The sequence below is a fragment of the Dermacentor variabilis genome, chromosome 4 (genome assembly GCF_050947875.1).
Source record: "Dermacentor variabilis isolate Ectoservices chromosome 4, ASM5094787v1, whole genome shotgun sequence".
NCBI lineage: Eukaryota > Metazoa > Arthropoda > Arachnida > Ixodida > Ixodidae > Dermacentor > Dermacentor variabilis.
This window is the reverse complement of record NC_134571.1, coordinates 121,344,621-121,361,626: the sequence shown is the minus strand read 5'-3', so window position 1 is coordinate 121,361,626 and position 17,006 is coordinate 121,344,621. Positions and strand designations below refer to the sequence as shown.

Genomic DNA, 17,006 nt, shown 5'->3' with positions numbered 1-17,006 from the left:
TCTTTTCTGGCTTGTCAAGTTTCCTCTAGTGGTAAGTGCTTCTCATCCTTTATTATCATATTTTTTTATGCGAATCGCTTTCTTTGGCCCTTCTGGCCATTTTTGTGGTTGGTGGTAGGTCAGTGAGTGGTGGGACTCGGAAAGGAAAATGTTAATTCATTCACTCTTTCGTTCATTCTGGCTATTCACTTACATTAACAACTGTTGATAGTTTCTGCACAATGTTACTGGCATTCTAGAAGGACAATTTACTCGTACAGCTCAAATTATCTTCCTCTTTAATGTTCCTTTAAGTGCACCGAGGTCAAGGGTTTCAAGGCACTGACAGGGAGGAGATAGAATATGTGTCAAGTGCAGCAATGACCTGTTTGCTGTGAAACATAAGCGTTAGGAAAATGTCGGACTGAGAAAGCGGGCAGTTTATAGGCTTCATAAAAAGAACACAATAACGCAACGTAGCAACTTAGATAATGCCATACTAATAAATCGAAAATCAGACATCCACCCGTTCGTAGCAATATCTGATTTCCCTTTATTAATTACTTTCACCACCTTGCAGGTTTCCGTAGAACTATTACGTCAAACTAATGCCATACTATATATACTATACATATATATCCCAGGTGAAAATAATTTCCAGTCCCAGCTGGATTATGAAACCGGAAATTTTTCCCAGCTGGAAAGCATGCAAATTCCAGCTGGAGGACACTTGCTTTCTAGCTGGAAGCCATTTAATTTTCAGCTAGAATGTGCTTTATTCCCAGCTGGGACCAGTAGACATTCCAGCTAGAAATGGAAGCATCTCCCAGCTGGAAGGTTCCATGGTTCCAGCTGGAGACAGGAAATGTTCCTACTAGATTTCCAGCTTTAAACCACAAACCACTTGCTTCGGTGATGAGTCATGCCCAGGTGAAATCCCAGGGTGTAAGTTCGCATCATGCGAGATACAAACTGGCAAGAACTCGCATAGGTCTCAGCTCGCTTCTGTCACAAGTCACGATTGTTCCTAATGTGATTGGCTGCAGGATGAGCTTGTCCAGTGAAAATACACGCAGCCAAAGCAGCACAGTGCGGAAACTTGAAATCATTTGTTTGAACACTTGCAGCAGGGGTTGTGGAGGCATATGTTACGTCTCCCTCAAGATGTGGAATGCATTTACACATTTCCTTGTACACCATCTGAAAGAAATATTTACATGTAGTGAGCAAAATTCAAAAACAATCATGACTTTAATTAACTAAGAATCAGTGGTATTCTAAGGTAATGTATTGCTTAAACAGATGCACTCGGATAATTATAATAATTAACTGCGTCAGCTTTAGATGAGCTCTCTGTTGCAACTTTTGAGCACAGTAATGTAATCGTCTAGGATGAATAAATTGTCATTTTACCACGGTAAAAAAAAATTGTATGCGCACATCCGATTAAGACGCCAATTCCATATGAAAATTTAGTTTTAACGCATTTCTTGCATCTGCAGGGGCATTAAAGACATACAGCAGCGAAACGGATTCACAATCTTGAATTTTACCACGAGTTTTGTTGCATCCAGGAACAGGGACTGCCCGTCTCGATTCGCAACACTACCTAACGTAAAGAGGCACAACAGGCTGTTTCAGGTGCAGTGTACATGGACTATGCCTAGTGATTGGGAAGTTCCCCTGATATAAGCCATTACTGACAAAAATAATTAAACAGCCCACTGCATGGTCACTTTTATGCTGGCCTTTTAAGAAATGCCACAACATTTCTGCACCAGCTATTTCCTCTAGCATAGTTTGCACAAATTATTAAGGTAAATTTTGTAGCACAGGTTTAATCAGAAATACATAATTTCCTGGTCAGGAAGCATTATACATATTGTGTTGTAGTATCACTGTCAAATGAAATGGGAAAATTTTTGACGAAACCCCCCTCTGCTTCCCCTCTTTTCCACGGAAAATAAAGTTTCAGGAGCTGAGCTCCGAAAGAGCCACATGGATGAAAGAGAAAGCTTGAATGTGAAAGCAAGGCGAGGGCTAGTGGCGGTCCGATGGGTGGGGGTGGGTTGAGGGGGGGTTATCCCCTGTCCCATGCGCAAAACATTGCAGCCCCACTAATGGCGTACCTCTCTGTCATTCTGGATCCTGTTAACGATAACTGCTGTGATGGGATCAGCGCTAAAAGTTCCACACACAAAGATGGGATGAGCATGCACATAAAATTTGGGAGGCATACTGTTGCTCCCAACCGGACCTTGGTGCTGTCGAAGAGCTTCTCATTTCAGATACTTGATTGAATTGTCGACCACGCTGCACGGAAGAAAAGCATTCCAAAAATACTGCGAAGCTCGCTTGTCTAAGAAATGATAAGCACCCCTGCCCCTTTTTTTCCTTCTTTCTCTTTCCCATGTCTCTGACTTTCATTACGTTAATAAACTTGAGGAGAGCTTGCTGTAAAGCTAGTTTGTACAAGATGTTAAGAATGAAAACAGTCAAAAAACAGAACAAGAAAGAAAGACCAACAGAAAGCTGATATGAGCAAGGCAAAATATATCAAGTATGGGGGTACTGGGCCAGGGACAGTAGTGTAACTAGGCCGTCAGGCGCCCGGGGCCCATAGGTCTTCTGTCACCTCCCCCCCTCGCTAAGGGTGTATTCAGGAAGGCGAGGATATCGAACTTTCCCGGGGAGGGCGGGGGGGTTGGTGTTTCAGCACCAGCACAGCCGCCTTGGATACTGTGCATGTCCCTTCGCCACCTCACTTTCGTTCCCAGAGATCGTGACTGCAGCAGGTATACATGCTGTTTTATTTTCTGCACCAAAATACAGGGTACGGCACTGATAACTTGTGATTCCCACATCTGCAGTAAGGTTTGGCAGTCAATACAGATGCGGCATCTTGGAAAATATGGCTCGCAAGTAACAACACTATTTTATAAAGTGTTAATTAGCAATTTTAGAGGCAATATTGCATTTGCAAAATTGAAGCTCGACATATGTTGCCCAACAACAACTTCACAAAAATCGTCGTAGGTAATAGAGCATGCAGTGTTTTCGCTGGGGGCTGCCCTGAACCCACCCGAAAATTAAATAGCATTTCAGTGACGCTGTCCTCCCACCCCTATTAGAAAATGCCACCTGCTTTCTTGCATGTGGGCGCCAATGCTATGACAATTACGAGTTCTCCTCATTCTGATCCGCAAAGCCTTTCTTTATTTCCTGCTATTGGAAAACGTGATTATCTGGGCTGCAGTACCACCACAAGATTGGGAATGGAATAGAGCATGCTTCACGTCAATTCCTGGCATCACCACACACACACAAAAAAAAAAAAAAAAGGGAGAAGGCTGCCATCGAACCCGTGCCAGTGAAAGCTTGCGCTACTGTTGGTCTGCATTCGCAATGGATAGAATAGAGGATTCGACGTCACTGGTGCACTACGTCATATTTCTTTTGGTACAGCCATACCCGCAATGCCAAGGTACTGCAGGCTCTAGCCGCTAGGACGATGTTGCTCAGAGAAGTTTTTCTTGAGTTAACATGACTTCTGGTCCTCAATTCCCGAACTGCAACGTTCCCTCCATAATTCCTTATTAAACAGTTATTTAATACATTCTATTTTAGGATAGCGCGGGAATGGATGGAAACAATATTATTTTAAATCCGGCAAAGATTAACGACCCGGGCTCAGGTCTCCCATGAGGGGACTTCGAGGCATTGCCTTGTTGCCGCCTCTCGGACCTGCTGGACTGCCCACTCTTGTGTCTTAGGTTGGAGCTGTGCAGAGCGGCGGCCCACTTCAATGCAAGAGCCTCTGGAGCTAGACTGTATGTTTAGCGACGCATGAGCATGAGCACACCGCATGAGCATGAGCATGAGCACATGAAACGTTCTGCTAAGGCGAGCAGCTCCGCGACCACTTAGCAAATTTAATTTTTGCCCGCACATTCATTCAGTTATTACGTAGGATGTTGATAAAGCTGCAGCCGACAATTCTGCGGCACTAAACATAGGGTACATTGAGTACATGAGCTCGGGCTGCTGGTTACTGAAGCACTCTTTACCATTTACGCCCAGTCAAGCCGGGGGAAAGAGGGGGGTCTTCAGACATGTACGACAGCCCCCCTCCCCCGCCCCTTACTACGCCACTGGGGACGGGGGGGACGCACATAAAAGGCGTCAAGAACAAAGTTGATGGATAATTATGAACATAGGGAGAGCTTCTCGTGACTGCCCGATTGCTCAACACCAGACAGCCATAGCCAGTTGCCTAGCTGAGGCTCACCTACCCTGTCATAGCAGATGCTGCTTAATTGCTGTAATTGCTGAAACACTTTCTGAACATAGTAAGAAAATGTTGCAGATCTGTAAAGGAGGCTCCTGTGAACATGCAAGCCAAACATATTATTGTATTGCATGCAGCAGGCAATTTACAATTTTGTGTCAAAAACAGAGAAAAATCCCTTGCTCTCGCTTCTGCAATGTTGTCATCAAGTGCCATCACAAGCAGCTAGACCCACCAACAGCTGTTGGCCGATTTCATGATAGCAAGAACATTTTTTGTAAAACCGTAATCTGTAATTTTGAGGTAAATAAATGAAACATATACTGTGGACTTTTAATTCGACTCCGGTTAAATCAGCTCTTCAGTTAATTCGATCTCGACCAAAGGTCCCAGCTGGTGCCCATGCATTCCTATGGAAGAAACTTTCATTATTTCAATCCTAAAATTGGCCTTTGTCAGATAATTGGAACTTGATCAGTCATCATGCACTCGCCTCACCTCTATGGTGACCCCAATAGCAACCCCTTTACTGGCAGCGTCTGTCTCTGCTAGGACAATGAATGTGCTGAACAAGTCACCTACCATGGAAAATGTCAATTTTCAGCCTGTCCTAGGAATATTTGCAAGCACACCCCAATGCCCCATTACATTATTTACCCAGTCTGATACGTGCCTTAACCCCCCCCCCCCCCTCAAGAAAATTGAACCAAGAACTGCTTTTGCAGCGTAACAATGCTGTATTGCAGCAAAGCCGACTTTAAAAATCGTAATCCATGCAGCAAAACTGATTTTTGAAAATCAGCAGCCACTGTGCGCAACACATATTAGACCCCTGCTCATTTTTCTTGCTAAAGAATCCGGTGCGTGTAAAATTTCTACTTTGTTTAGGAGCTTTAACGTTATCCCTACATTTGTTTTCTACGTTAGACACATGAAAAAAAGGCACACGTTTGATTTGAGGGTGTGTTAAAATTGGGCACATACTGCCAAATCAATCGGTGTGTTTTCACATTTTTTTCTGCACCTTGTTTAATTTGACCCATTGGTTACTTCGATCAATTTAGTCAGTTCCGCCAAAGTTGAATTAACAGAAGTTGACTGTATATGCCTGCGATATCATAAAGACAGATCATGTCAACGCTTGCATTGCCAGTGTACACACGAAGACTGCTGATAGCCGGGTCTACTGCGCATGGCCTCCGAGATGGAAGCGGCATTCTATATAGTCTACCACAGCTGCCCCAGAGTGCCATGACGAGCCCTTTTGTCGCCGACAGACTGAACTTTTGGACAGAGCCTTTTCCCCTTGGCTTCTCCCCTGTGTAGCTTCCAGCATGCTTGCAGAGATGAAAAGAGAGAGAAATCTGCGTATTGGTGCAATAACTGCCCTTTTGCTTGAAGGATTCAAACAATTTTGGAAGCATGAAATTCATGAGACGTCACTAAGCATGTGTTGGTGGGCTAGATGGTTAAGCATGATTACAAAGACGGCGCCGAATAAAACAACACACGAGAGAGAGAGAGATAGCACTTTATTTACACCCGTCAGAGAGTATGGTGATCGGGTGAGACGCAGCTCTCCCTATCACCGTCTACCTCCCCCCTAGACGTCGGCCGGAATCAGTTGGCTTCCGGCGGCGGCCTGGGCTTGACGGATGGCCTGTTTTTGGGCTTGCTCTTCCTGGCTATGGAGGGAGGATTCCCATGACTCTCTGTTTCCATGTAGACCGTTTAGTGCTGGGCAAGCCCAAAGCATGTGATTTAGCGTTGCTGTGCCTTCACAATTTTTACATTTTGGAGAGTGCACCTCAGGATGCCATTTGTGCAGAATATACGGGTTTGGGAAGGTACCTGTCTGCAGTTTTCGCCATATTACCTCTTCCTGCTTTGTGAGAGATCTATGGGGGGGAGGCAGAGTTCTCCTCCCCATTCTGTAGTGTTCTAGAATTTCTCTGTATGTGGTTAACTCTCGCTTTTTGGACAGGAAGTAATCTGCCTGCGCTGGGGCCCGGTGTGTGAGTCCTCGGGCGACCTCATTGGCGATCTCGTTCCCTGTGAGTCCACTATGAGCGGGTGCCCATATTATCCTAATTAGGTCGTTAGGTACGTTCTCCTTGCCTGCTTGCAGAATTTTGCCGGCCTCTTTGGAAACCTTACCTTTGTCATAGGCTTTGATTGCAGTTTTAGAATCGGTGATGACTATTCTAGTTGATGGGTGTGTGATTGCCAGGGCAATCGCCGCCATCTCTGCCTCATCTGGTGAAGAGTGTCGTACGCTACAGCTAGAGACTAGCTCGCCTTTGTCGCTCACTACTACTGCAGCATAATGCCCTTCTGGGTATTCTGCCGCATCGGTGTACACTACCCCTTGTGTTTGGAGGAGGGAGCCTTGGAGTCTTTGGACCCTGCTTCTCCTGCGTTCCTTGTTGTGTATGGGGTGCATGTTTCTTGGGATAGGGGTTATTCTTAACTTGTTAGCAATTTCTTTGGGGATGACGGTTATCCTATCACGTGATTCTGGGTTTTGATAGCCCAGGTTTCTGAGGATGGATCGGCCCGTTTTGCTGCCAGTTAGTCTGATATATTGTGCCGTGAGTTTCGCCTCGCACATTTCCTCTAGGGTGTTCGACACTCCTAGGTTCAGAATCATCTCGGTTGATGTGCATGCTGGTAAACCTAGTGCTGTTTTGACACCTTTCCTGATGAGAATGTCTACCTTGTCTCTCTCTGCTTTAGTTGTTTTTAAGTACGGGATAGCGTAGGTGATTCTGCTAATGATGAAAGAATGAACGAGCCTAAGTAGGTTTGCCTCTTTCATCCCCGCGTTTTTTTTTGCTATCCTCCTGAGAAGCCTGCATGTTTGGTTGGTCGTGGCGTCTAGTTGGTTAATTGTTTCGGTGTTTCTCCCATTTTGTTGTATCCACATACCCAGTATCCTGATCTTGTCCACCCTTGGTACCGGGGTGTTGTTGACCAGGAGCTGGATATGGACCTGCTGCTTGCCCATGATGAGCATCTCCGATTTTTCCGGCGAGCATTTTAGCCCTATGGGTCTCAGATAGCATTCCGTTTCCCATATTGCCCTTTGTAGGGTGCCTTCTATTTGGCCATCGCTCCCCCCTCTGTCGACCCAAAGGGTGAGGTCGTCAGCATAGAGTGTGTGGCAGAGGCCTTCTATCTTTCTGAGTCGTTCTGGCAGCCCGATCATTGCAATATTGAACAGGGTAGGGGAGAGCACTGATCCCTGCGGTGTTCCCTTGTTGCCTAGCTTAATGTTTTTTCTTATTGTGCCCCCGATTTCTATGTTCACCGTTCGGTCCGTGAGGAAGCTTTTGATATAGTTGTATAGCTTGCTTCCAACATTTAGGTGACTGAGGTGTGACAGGATCGCTCTGTGTTTGACGTTGTCAAATGCTTTGCTGACGTCCAGTCCGACTATGACTCTCGAGTCGCTAGTCTTCCGTTCCAATACTTGTTCTTTGAGTTGTAGCATGACGTCAGTTGTGGACAGTTGTTGTCTGAAACCAATCATGCTGTCTGGGTAGAGTTCCTTACTTTCCAAGTAATCGTTGAGCCTAGTCTGTATGACGTGTTCCATGAGCTTGGCTACACAGGAGGTTAACGAGATTGGCCTAAGGTTCTCAAGTTTGAGTTCCTTTCCTGATTTGGGGATGAGGACTAGATTTGCTGTCTTCCACTCCCCGGGTATCTCCCCCCGTTCCCAACACTTTTGAAAGAATGCTGTCAGTTGCTGGAGGGAGTGGTCATCGAGGTTTCGAAGCATCTTATTGGTGACCCCATCTGGGCCAGCCGCGGTTTTTCCGCTGAGCCTGTTTAAGGCAGCTTGGACCTCTCTTAAGGTGATTGGTTGGTCCAGCTCTTCGTTGTTTTCGCCACTGTAGTCGGGCAATGTTTCGGTGTTTGTTTCTCCTATGTACCTGTCTTTAATCTGGTTTATCATATCCTCCTCCGACCCCTGGAAATTGTGGGTTAGTCGTTGCATTTGTCTCCTGGTCTCAGCTTTGGTGTTGTCTGGGTCTAAGAGGTGCCTCAATAGTTTCCAGGTGGTGACGGAGCTTAATTGACCGTCTAGTCTATCGCAGATGAACAACACACGAAGAAGGGGGACACGAGACAGCACGTAGGCGCACTAACAACTGAGTGTTTTATTTCTTGACATAGTAATATATAGCTGCTGCCAAGGAACAAAACAACAAGAAAAAACAGGGCAGTCATCTGCATCGCACAAGGAAGCCAAGATACAGAATAACTTCTAAGTGTCGCTCTCAAGATACGCCAGTTCCTTTGTCGAAAGAGAAACTGAGGCTTCGCTGATACAATCAACACCACGCTTTTTTATCTCAAGCGCTTCCAATATCTCCCTTGTCAGTTGATGATCAGCTCTGTACAGAACACTGGTTGTATCAAAATCTGGGATGCACTTGTGAGCCTTACAATGGGCACTTATATGACCAGAGAGCTGGCTTTCCATCTTATATCTATGCTCATGTAATCTGTCATTTAGACATCTGCCCGTTTGGCCTACATATGATGAACCGCACGACAAGGGAACTGAATAAACTACTTTCTGTACACATCCGACATGTTTCTGCCCATGTTTTTTTTGCGCACACCTGTTTGTTTTACCGATTTCCTGCGTTCACTTTGGCACACATCAAACCAAGATGTTTCGGAGCGGAAAATATAACACGAACACCAGCTCGTTTACCTACTTTCTTGAGATTGTGAGATATGCCGTGAACATATGGAATAATGGCACACCTGGTTTCAGAAGGGCCTGCTCGACCCTGGTTTACAACGCTAGGTTGCTTGAGCTGTTTGAGCATTTTTCCGCAACAGATACGATCACATGGTTAGGATAACTTGCCCCATTGAGGCGGCTGACCTGACAATGAAAACTGCTTTGCAGCTGATGCACGCACGACTTGTTAAGTGCGTTTGTTAAACATGATTGAATGATGCCTCGTTTTATTGCTTTTGAATGAGCTGAATGGTAGGAGAGGATAGGTTTGCTAGCCCTTGGCTTGAACTGCCAGCACACATGACACGATGAAAAAGTGAACTCTAAATCTAAAAATCTTAAGCAGTTATCAGCCGGAAGCTCATGGATCAGGGTTAGAGGATGCAAGGCTGTTTTAAACTCTGTGTCCCCCTTCTTCGTGTGTTGTTTTATTCGGCGCCGTCTTTGTAATCATGAGACGTCATTTATTACTGAGGCCATTCTATGATTACTTAATTGCAAAAGTGCTTCATGGCCCCTTTAAGTGTACACCACCTATCTGGCTGTTTACAAAGTTCTGTATTGTGTCTTTTAAAGGCTCTGGAGTAGACTGCTTGGTTTCTTGCTCCGAGTTATCCAGGGAGAATAGGACTTCATCACCTTTGAGGCTACCCGATGCAAACAGCTTTTGCAAAGATCGGTCCGCTAGGGTTTGATCGTTGACCTGTTGTTCATCTATTGTACTGATGGGAACCGCTGCCATTTCTCGGGCTGCCTGGGAAGCATCAGAGGTCAGTACTGTCCGCCGCGCACTGGAGCTGATCGAGCCATCCTAGAAGTGGTGCATATGACTGGATGTGTGGTCTTGGCTAGCTGGAAATCTGGGCACTGCACTGAAACGAGATGATTGATAGGCATGTACAAGAAATGTTTCATTATTGACTTGCACAATATATATATTACAGTGCTAATGAGGCACTTGACAATACCTGCTAGTCAAAGAGGATCACAAAGGCAAGTTCGTTCTATGCACACATTAGAGGGGCCCCGACCCACTTTTTATCGAAGTGGAGAAAGGCATTTGAAGTGAAAAATGGGCTATTTCAGAAATACTTTGCCACAAAAACTAATTCAATGTGTTCAGCAGAAGCGGAGTTACTGGAAATCAAACATGGCCTCCGCTCTGCTCCCGTTCCTTCTTCAATGCTTTGCACTGTGAAGGTCACGGTGCAGCGTGGCATGCCCACAATTCTCCACCTTCTATATGTCACCGTGGCGCGCAGTTCAAATTTCATTTTAGATGTTAACATAGACGCCACGACTTCTGGCTTTGGTGCCTATAACATGCTAAACATAAGCCAAACACGGTTGTTCTCAGCGAGCCACAGTGCACTTAGCCAGTGGACTCGTGGCAGCACCCAGCAGCAACCGTGGTATCTACGCCATGTAGCCGACCACAGCTTGCTTTCAGCTATCGGCCGATAGCATCCATCTAAAGGAATGACAAAATAGAGTGATTGATGACGAAATAAAGCATCCAGAAGAGAATGAGGACAGGGCCTTCTGTTGAAAAGAGAGCGTATGAGAGAAAGGTGACTTCACGATCCGCTTGTGAGCTCCAAGCACCGCGTACAACAGCAAAACTTGGCTGAGATGTTCACAGCAGCATATGCTACCCACAGACTACGTTACTTCACCAAGCTTGAAGGGTGGTTCAGGGCTCCTTTAACACCTGTTGTGAACACGTGCCAATCTGACCCAGCACTGGCGAAAGCATACTGCCTTGATTCTCGGCATAACAGACTACTCAGTTCTAGGCGAAGTAGGCTGACGTATGTTCTTGGAGCTCATGTCAAGAATATTTCAGCTGGCATGACCCCTGTCAATACATAAAGTGTGCTTCCGTAAAACAAAATTGCGGCAAAACCCACCTCATGATGCTTGTCGACGGCAATGCACTAGCATTGAATCAATATAGCAGCACAACGTATTGGCACTGTCGAATCAAGCTATGTATGAGACGTGTACTGCAGTGGCACTTTTTTCTGTGCTTCCTTAAGAGGAAGCTTTAGCTCGGGCCCAACTCCGACGCGGCCTATTCAAATACATGTAAAAACGCAAAAACGTTTTTCTGAGGTAACCCCTGGACCGATTTTAATGAAATTTGTTGCATTTGAGAGGGCAAGTGAAATTCTAGTGACTGTTGGTCGCGGAATTTCTATTTAGGTCCTGAATTTTGTTAAAAAGATTTTCAAAAATTCGAAAGTGTGAAAAAAATAGAAGCACGAAGTTTACAAATTCATAACTCTGCATCAAGAGCAGATATCGCGGTTCTGTAAACGAGATCCATCAGATCATTGAAAGCGGACAAATTCGATAAGTCATTTTACATCTTACGTGGATTTGTTACGTTGTTTACATTGGGTTCTGCAAAACCTATATTTCCATTTTACTATATTTTTTTACATTCATGTGTAACGTATCAATTTTGTCCGCTTTAGATGTACTATTAGGTGCAGTTCACAGAATTGTATCATCAATTTTTTTTGCTGAGTTACTGAGTTGTAAACTTGATAGTTTCGTTTTCTGAAAATTTTCGATTTTTGCCAATTTTTAATAAAAAATTGACGACCTAAATAAAAAATCCGAAACCAACAGTCACTAGATTTTAAGTTTTTCTTTTAAATGCAACAAATTTCGTCAAATTTGGTGCAGTGGTTGCAGAGAAAAACGAATTCTGCTTTTACATGTATTTAGATAGGAGCACCCGAGCTAAAGCTTCCTCTTAAGAACACTCTGTGCCATCCAGCACTGCTGCTACAAAGCCTGCATGTGGCCTCCGAAATGTGTGGTGTGCTGGTGGGTGTGAACGCAGAGAAATGCGTCATGTGGCAACCGGGCTCCCCTCTCGCGCTTCTTTCTGGACTTGCTGCACCATCTAGTGGCATTTCCTAGATGTCTGCGTGTGGCCTCCCAGACGAGAAGTGTAGCACGCTAGTGCCTGCAAATGCCAAGACTTGTTCCCATGCTTGCTGCACACTGAATAGCACATACTCCATGACCCAAATTGACCAGAGGCTCATTGAAGAGCAGCACATGCCCAGTGCATTCGTGGCACAGCTCACTAAAGCATTTGGATGAAAGGCGTTCAGTGAAAAGTGGCAGATACCCAGAGCATTTGTGGCACAGCCTGTTAATGTGTCAAGTTTCTGCCCTTGAGAAACCCTTGTGAGGTGTGTTCGATTCCACTCAGCATCGGAGAAATTTAAGGGATGTTTTCTTTTTTCCCTGTTAGAGACACATTTCCACTGGCACATACCTAGTTACCCAAGTTGGTGTCAAAAGCGTTCATTGAAGAGCGGCACACACCTACTGGCACATACACAGTGACCCAAGTTGGCATCAAAGTGGTTCCTTGCAGACTAGCACAGACGAAGTGGTGCATACCCGGTACTCCAAGTCGACGTCAAAGAGACTCTTCGAACAGCGGTACTTACGCAGTCCCACATCTACACTGACCCATGTCGGCGTGAAAGAGGTTCGTTGAAGAGTGGCATGTATGTACATATTGCTACATGCCCAGTGACCCAAGATGGTTGGTTTCGAACCCTGCTACCTCAGCACAGCAGCCCGATGCGCTACCCATTCGACCACGGGCTACCCAGCGACCCAGGTAGGCAGGAAAACAATTACTTGCAAGGTTTCCCTGGTCTCCAAGTTGCTTCAACAACTTAAATCCAATCTGAACGTCATCAATGTATAACGAATGAAATATACCATGCAGTATTGATGAACGCAAGGAATTCATTTTTATGATACAAAGTGTGCAGCTAAGCACGCCACCTTGTGGTAGGTACCCCAGTTTCTTGTATACATGGTCTTGAAAGAACATTACTGTTTCTAACACGGAATGTGTGATTTGACAAATAACTTTCGATTACATTAAGCATTTTTTCGCAGAAGCCCATTTCCGTTAGGTCACGTAGTATTGCATATCGCCACATCATATTGTAAGCCTTTTTCATGTCTAAGAACATTGGTCATGGACAGGATCCAGCATTTTCAAGGCGCTAGGACTAGTCAATTGATAAACTACCATATGACCCCGTAATGTATGCATGTTCGAATGAGGCTCTTGTAAAGGTTCATGATGCACTTCTATCACTACCCCATGTTGTGTGTGACAGAATTTTAAGAATGTTCATGGTTTTTAGGCATTTCTTTCTAAGGTACTCCAGTTGTGAAATAAAGGTTAATTTTATGTCTAAAATTATGCCTAAAAATTTGTGCTCTGTGCTCACAGGTATGTGTAGCCCCTGAAGTTCTACATCAGGATTTGCTACGAGTCCTTACTTTTGTGTGAAAAGAACACAGGTGCTTTTGTTGGCATTGAGCTTAAAGCCATCTTCATTCACCCACTTAGACACCTTCTTTAGACATAGCTGTACTTGTCGCTCACAGATAGCCAGATTACATGACTTAAATGCAATCTGAACGTCATCAATGTATACCGAATGAAATATATTATGTGGTATTGATGAACTCAAGGGATTCATTTTTATGATAAAAAGTGTGAAGCTAAGCACGCCACCTTGTGGTACCCCAGTTTCCTGTATAAATGGTCTTGAAAGAACATTACTGATTCTAACATGGAATGTGCGATTTGATAAATAACTTTTGATAACATTAAGCATTCTTTTTGCGCATGCCCATTTCCGTTAGGTCACGTAGTATTCCATATCGCCGCATTGTATCGTAAGCCTTTTCCATGTCTAAGAACATGGAAAAACAGGACTGTTTGTGTATGAAAGCATTGCAAATATATGCTTCAATGTAAACGAGGTGCTTTGTCATCGATCAGCCTTCCCTAAAACCACACTGATATGGGTCAAGGAGCTTGTTTGGTTCAAGGAAGCGTAAAAGCCTGCGATTTACCATTTTTTCAAAGCGTATACATAAACAACTTGTGAGTGCTAGGGGCTGGCAGCTTGCCACAGAGGACAGATCTTTACCTTGTTTCAAGACAAGGACTACAATCGCCTCTTTCCATGCCAATGGAATGTCCCCTGTGGCCAGATAATATTGAAAACAGACAACAGAGCCATCTGCGTGTCAGGGTGAAGATGTTTTACCATTACGTACATGACTCTATCAGCTCCTGGTGCAAATTTCGCACAGCCATTCAAAGAATCTCTGAACTTGGCAATGCTAAAAGGATGGTTGTACAGTTCAGATCCACAGTTACGGTTCAGTGCCTTACTTTCTGCTGTCTAAGTTTCTGGAATGACTGCGAGCAGCTTCCAACGCTAGACACATACTCGAAATGTCCGAGAGTATTTGCCTGGTCTTGCAGAGGAATGAGCCTTTGATGGAACACATTCTCTCATTGTTGCTTTGTGAATATCTTATGCTGATAGCAGAAGTTTGCAAGTTGCCAAGAAAAATTGCACAGCAAGCAACGCCAGATTCCTTCTTGAGAGGAAGCTGTGATAATGCATCTGTAGCGGTGAGAGCCTTCCTTTCTCAATATATCTATTCATATAGATGAACTGCAAGCAGCAGTATCCAGCGCTATGTTCACGCAGCTCAGAGTGCTGAAATTCTATTGTGCCTAAGCAGGCCATTTCGTGGTATGATGGGCATGTGTAGTACAGTCAAATCTCGATATATCGAACACAGATATATCGAATTATTGCACATATCCAACACTTTCTGTATCACCTGAAAAATTGCATGCATTCTTTTATTTTTTATTTCGAACGGGGTCAGATATCAAATAAAGATATCGAACACTGCCAACCGATACCACACGCACTCTGTTGACAGGCGGCGAGTTTTCCTGCAACACCCTTGAAGATAACAGTGGTGCGATAGGCGTTCCTGACTGCTGCGCACTATAGCTGCACACATCGGTTTCACTCAGGGCGCCAACTCAACAAAGCGCCATATGCACGCGGCGGCTTGGAAAGTTCGGCAACGTCAACGGCGCATTGCATTTGCCACACTCAAAGCCGTGCCCTGCGCCGGACGTGCCTCACGAGGAATGGCAGTTTGCATACACAGATGCGTGTTTGCTGGGCTCACTCATAGACAGCTTGACAGATGCCAATTCATGCTTTGTTATTGAAAGTGTTTCAAAATGCTTTGATTGACGGACGTGGAGATCGCAGAGGAAGTAGCTGCGAAGGATGATCCCACAAGCGCTGATGGCACAGCATTTCCATCCCTGTCGCAGCACCTTCAGCCTACTTTATGTTGTTTTGAACCTCGGCTAGAGAAAGCGCCGCCCCACTCGGCCCACTCAAGTCTATTCTAGTACAGCGAAATCTCGTTAAACCGTGGTTGGCCGGAGCTCGGAAAAAGTATGTACTAAACGGTAGTACTGCTTAGTTGAAATAGTGTGAGATTGCCAATTTAGCTGTCAAAAATGGGATTCACGGAGAGTGCGATGAAAGGGTAAAAAACATGTAGTACTTATTCATTTCACGTGACAAAAGTCTGTTATTTAAATTTCATGCCACGGCAGCATAGCAGCGGTGACAGCAGCCTCAAACTCCCATAAGCTGCAAGCCGGATTTTCCGCCAGGCCCCCCTTCTCAGCAAACACCTGCATGAGGCTGACGTAATGTGCAGCTTCTGCCACTGTTGAGCCTGAATCACCTGTGCCGTCACTTTCCATGTCATCCTCATCACTGTCATTAGGTGACACTTCGGCAATAACACAGGCAACGATAGCAAAAAGTCGAACTTCGAAAAATTGAACCTCGTAGCCGACCTCTTTTTGCAGTCCCAGCAGCACTGCCAAGCATCTTCTCCTTTGCATTCCAAATGCCACACACCGTAGTCAACAGTGGATCGCTCTTGCGTGTAAGCACCGACTTTGTGCCATGTTCAATAGCACAAACGACGCCCAATTTTTCTTTTATGCTCGGCACCCAGTGTTTGCTCCAGCTTCGGCCTTACGCAAGTCCTAGCTTGCACGATGCCACAACGCTCCCTGGCTCGGCGCCGAAATGATGTTGGTTTATGTGGCTTTTCCCTTCCAAGTGCCCTCTGCGTTTGCGCTTGGAGACCGGTCTGATCTTCGAGGCTCGTTCTTCTGCCTGGCTGACCTACCACCGTGATTGCGCTATGAAAAGTGCAAACGCAATGTGTTAACCGATACGTACACAATAAGCTGGTACGGATTATGCAGATAGAAAAAGCATTATGTTCAATGGCCACTGAGTTGGGGATTTGACTTTACTACTTGTAAAACGACACTACTGTTTAAGCGGATACGGTTTAGGGAGGTTTCACTGTATTTCGTGATCACCGCGCTGTTCAATATATTGAGGTTCTTTTTGCTGGTTCTGTCGAGTTGTGTCCAAGAAAAAGCAGCAGACATTTGACATTCAGGTGCGTTGAACGCCCTGCATGCTCAAAGTGCCTTCATTTCCCTTCCAATGTGCTCCATACTGCTGTAGACAACCACTTTGCTCGTACCATGTTTGATGGGATGTTCGACATGTGGCATACCAGCAGCAGTATATAAAAAATAACCTTTCTGTTCATATCGCATGCAGTCAAGAATGAAATTGTGCATGTGTTTCAGGCATGTGATTCGATTTCTTAATGCGAAAATTGAGCATTCATGACCCCACAATAATGAGATAATTAAATGCCCTCTAATTACAGAGACTCTTAAGAAAATGCACAAAGCACCATCCTACCACCTTGTCTTCCTCGCTGTGGCATGTCGAGTGCCTTGGAATGATGTGTCAACTTGATACATTTATAGGCAGTCCTTCATAGTTTGCATCTGAAAAAAACGTACTTACAGGGAAAATGCATAATCGAAAGTAAAAAAAAAATTCGGCAGATCCAAACAGATCCAAGTGTAGACGATATCTGCGTAACGCGAACCATTGCATGAATCATTGCAGCATGAAATGCCACCGCACGGCGAGCCGGTGGGGCACGAGCATTCCGGGACACATGCAGTAGTTCTTGCGGCTT

General features: G+C 45.0%; 1 protein-coding gene across 3 annotated transcripts in view; it reads right to left on the bottom strand.

Annotated features, from left to right (window-relative positions):
- Window positions 1–516: 516 nt before the first annotated feature.
- The window catches only part of LOC142579687 (uncharacterized), a 44,672-nt gene continuing 28,182 nt past the window's right edge, over window positions 517–17,006 (bottom strand). For 2 of the 3 annotated variants that reach the window (XM_075690153.1, XM_075690150.1), the window contains exons 8-10: window positions 9,669–9,901; window positions 2,219–2,292; window positions 517–1,179 (exon numbers count right to left, since the gene is read on the bottom strand). In XM_075690153.1, coding sequence (XP_075546268.1) covers window positions 9,841–9,901 — 61 coding nt within the window. In that variant the 3' untranslated portion in view covers window positions 517–1,179; window positions 2,219–2,292; window positions 9,669–9,840. The remainder of the gene's footprint in view (window positions 1,180–2,218; window positions 2,293–9,668; window positions 9,902–17,006) is intronic. The other variant, XM_075690151.1, reaches the window with a different exon arrangement.